Source organism: Bos mutus, chromosome 7 (genome assembly GCF_027580195.1).
Source record: "Bos mutus isolate GX-2022 chromosome 7, NWIPB_WYAK_1.1, whole genome shotgun sequence".
Classification (NCBI taxonomy): domain Eukaryota; kingdom Metazoa; phylum Chordata; class Mammalia; order Artiodactyla; family Bovidae; genus Bos; species Bos mutus.
In genome coordinates, this window is record NC_091623.1 from 43,315,509 (window position 1) to 43,319,010 (window position 3,502).

The window sequence follows — 3,502 nt, forward strand, 5'->3', positions numbered from 1 at the left end:
GAGAGCCTCTGTCATGGAGGAGAAAACTCCCTGGCTGATTTTTTCAGCAAATATGAAATCTGTGTTAAGGACTTATCATTATTATTTTAAAAAGGATTGCAGGTTTTGGTGTCAAAAAAATGTCTTAGGAGAGTCGTCATCAGAATCATTAGGTTCTAACAAAGGAGAGACTTCTGGATTTGTGCCTGTTGGCAGAGGAGGAGCATTTGAAGCACTGGGCAGGGCTAGAAGGAAAATTTTGAAATATTTTATGTTATTCTAATTGGGCCTTTTGTAAAGTTTTATCATTTAATTTATATTCATGTAATAAATGTTCTGTCTGTTGTCGAATATTGGGAGGGCTAGAATTTACCTTGAAATGGCAGAATTACAGCTTTAATGAGAGCCCATAGGGGCCAGAAATCAATTGGAATATTTTTTCCCTTCCTGATGGCTCGTTCAACATTTTCTTTGACCTGGTGCCAAATTTCTAAATCAAAACTGCCTTTATTAGGGAACCAAGGATTACATTTAACCAGTGTTTGAAAGCAAGCCTCTATTCATTGGCATGAAACCAAAAGTCCCTGAGCTTTAAACAAATGGTGAAGTAAAGTAGAGAAATGATGGGGCTTTCCAGCCGTTTGACCCATGTCTTAGTACTTACCGACCTCAATAGGCCCTGAGTCACTCCATCCGAAATGCCACATATGCCAAGTCCCTGTTCTGGAACCACTTGTTGCAGTCCTTTTATGGACCGGAACCTGGCGGTCTGGAGTCGATGATAAGAAAGTGAAAGAGAGAAAGAGAAAGAAAGAAAGAAAGAAAGACACGGGGACCCAAGCTCTGATGGAGCAAAGGTGCTTTAATGATCTTTCTGTGAGTATATATAGGTTGTTGTACAAGAAATTTGTTTCGACAAGGATAAAGATCAGAAAACCAAACGTACAGCAACCGTTACCAAGGGAACAGGGATTAATAATGGTCACAAGGTCAGGAGACAATCCATATCTCAAGAAAAAGGATCGAGACTAAGCAATTTTGTCATAAGGAGAATGTTTACTGAAGGAGATTCAAGCCTGTCTCATCCTATGACCGCAGTCCTGGGAGTGGCATGCCATTCCACTGGCTTCTGGCAACAGAAACTGATAAAGAACAGAGGATTTATGAAAAACAGCATGTAGGAATCCTCTTGTTAAACATTCGCTGATTTTTGTGTATGGTGTTAAAGAATAATTTCATTTTTTTCCATGTAGCTGTCCAGTTTTCCCAGCATCACATGTTGAAGAGACTGTCTTTCCAACCTTGTGCAGCCTGCCTCCTTTGTCGTAGACTAATTGACCATAGATGCATGGGTTTATTTCTGGGTTTTCTATTCTGCCTCACTGATCTATATTTCTGCTTTTGTGCCACTGCCACATTGTTTTGATGACTGTAGCTTTGTAGTATTGTTTGATTCCCAGCTTTAGGTTGCTTCCCTCTGCCTTTTTCTCCTCACAGTAGACACAGGCCATCCATGGAACAAGAAAACCAAACAGCAGTCTCAGAATTCCTCCTCCTGGGACTCTCAGAAAAGCCAGAGCATCAGATCTTCCTCTTTGGGCTCTTCCTGCCCATGTACCTGGTCACCATCTTTGGAAACCTGCTCATCATCCTGGCCATCATCACAGACTTACACCTCCACACGCCCATGTACTTCTTCCTCTCCAACTTGTCCCTCATCGACATCTTCTTCTCTTCCACCACTGTCCCCAAAATGCTGGTGAACCTCTGGACACAGAGCAAAGCCATCCCCTTTGCAGGCTGCCTTGCCCAGATGTATGCCTTCCACCTGTTTGGGACCATGGACAGCTTCCTCCTGGCTGTGATGGCCATTGATCGGTTCATGGCCATTGTCCACCCTCTGCACTACTTGGCCATCATGAGTCCCCGTATGTGTGGGCTGCTAGTGGTGGGGTCGTGGCTGATCACCAACCTCCAGTCCATTGTCCACACCAGCCTCATGGCTCAGTTGACCTTCTGTGCTGCCTCTGAAATCCCCCACTTCTTCTGTGACCTCATGCCCCTGCTGAAGCTCTCCTGCTCAGACACACACACCAATGAGCTAGTGATCTTTGCTTTCGGCATTGTGATGGGCATCAGCCCCTTAGTGTGCAAAGTCTTCTCTTATACTTGCATTTTTCGGACGATCTTCAGGATCCCTTCTGCTCTGGGCAAATGGAAAGCCTTCTCCACTTGTGGCTCACACCTCACCGTGGTGACACTATTCTATGGCACCATCTTTGCTGTGTACCTGCAGCCAGCATCTCCCACTTCCTCCCAGAAGGATAAGGCAGCTGCCCTGATGTATGCTGTGATCATTCCCATGCTGAACCCCTTTATCTACAGCCTAAGGAACAAGGACATGAAGGCAGCCCTGAGGAAGCTGGGTGGCAAAGTAGCACCCATCAGTCCTAGGGCAGAATAGCTGTTCGGCACCTGCCATGTTCCAGGGCCACAGTTCAGTGCATGGAACACTGAAACACATCCATTGCTTCTGTCAAGGCATTCAGAGTCTGGTATGGAATAGAGATCTGTCAACAAATCATCACAGGTCGACATGGTAAATGTGTCTGTCATAAGAGATGAATGAAGCACTGCAGGAAAGAAAAGATGTGTATTTTCCCCCATGGTTTATCTTCCTCCTGAAGGTTAGAGTAGGAGATTTTGAAGTAGCCTTAAATTGGCCTTTCTGGGGTGTCTTATAGAAATGGTACATGGATAATCCTAGTTGAATGAAAGATTCAGTTCAGTTCAGCCGCTCAGTCATGTCCGACTCTTTGCGACCCCATGAATTGCAGCACGCCAGGCCTCCCTATCCATCACCAACTCCCGGAGTTCACTCAAATTCACGTCCATCGAGTCGGTGATGCCATCCAGCCATCTCATCCTCTGTCATCCCCTTCTCCTCCTGCCCCCAATCCCTCCCAGCATCAGAGTCTTTTCCAATGAGTCAACTCTTCGCATGAGGTGGCCAAAGTACTGGAGTTTCAGCTTTAGCATCATTCCTTCCAAAGAACACCCAGGACTGGTCTCCTCTAGAATGGACTGGTTGAATCTCTTTGCAGTCCAAGGGACTCTCAAGAGTCTTCTCCAACACCACAGTTCAAAAGCATCAATTCTTTGGCGCTCAGCTGTCTCCACAGTCCAACTCTCACATCCATTAGCTATACTCAATTTTAATGAAGATCTTCATCTGCAATAAAGATAATGTGGAAGCAACCTAAATGTCCATCAACAGAGGAATGGATAAAGAAGATGTGGTATATTTATACAATGAAATATTACTCAGCCATAAAAAGGAGCAAAAAAGTACCATTTGCAGAGGTGTCAATGCACCTAGAGACTGTCATACAGAGTAAAGTAAGTCAGAAAGAGAAAAGCGAGTATCATATAGTATCACTTATATGTGGAATATAGAAAAACTGGTACAGACGAATTTATTTGCAAAGCAGAAATAGAGACACAGACATAAACAACAAACGTA

At 44.4% G+C, this 3,502-nt stretch overlaps 1 protein-coding gene across 1 annotated transcript; it reads left to right on the top strand.

Moving 5' to 3' along the window:
• Nucleotides 1–1,206: 1,206 nt before the first annotated feature.
• LOC102271647 (olfactory receptor 1I1) lies at nt 1,207–2,900 on the top strand. Its single transcript, XM_014480945.2, has one exon. It carries the CDS (start codon nt 1,493–1,495, stop codon nt 2,441–2,443), a length of 951 nt encoding a protein of 316 aa, XP_014336431.2. The 5' UTR covers nt 1,207–1,492; the 3' UTR covers nt 2,444–2,900.
• Nucleotides 2,901–3,502: the final 602 nt, after the last annotated feature.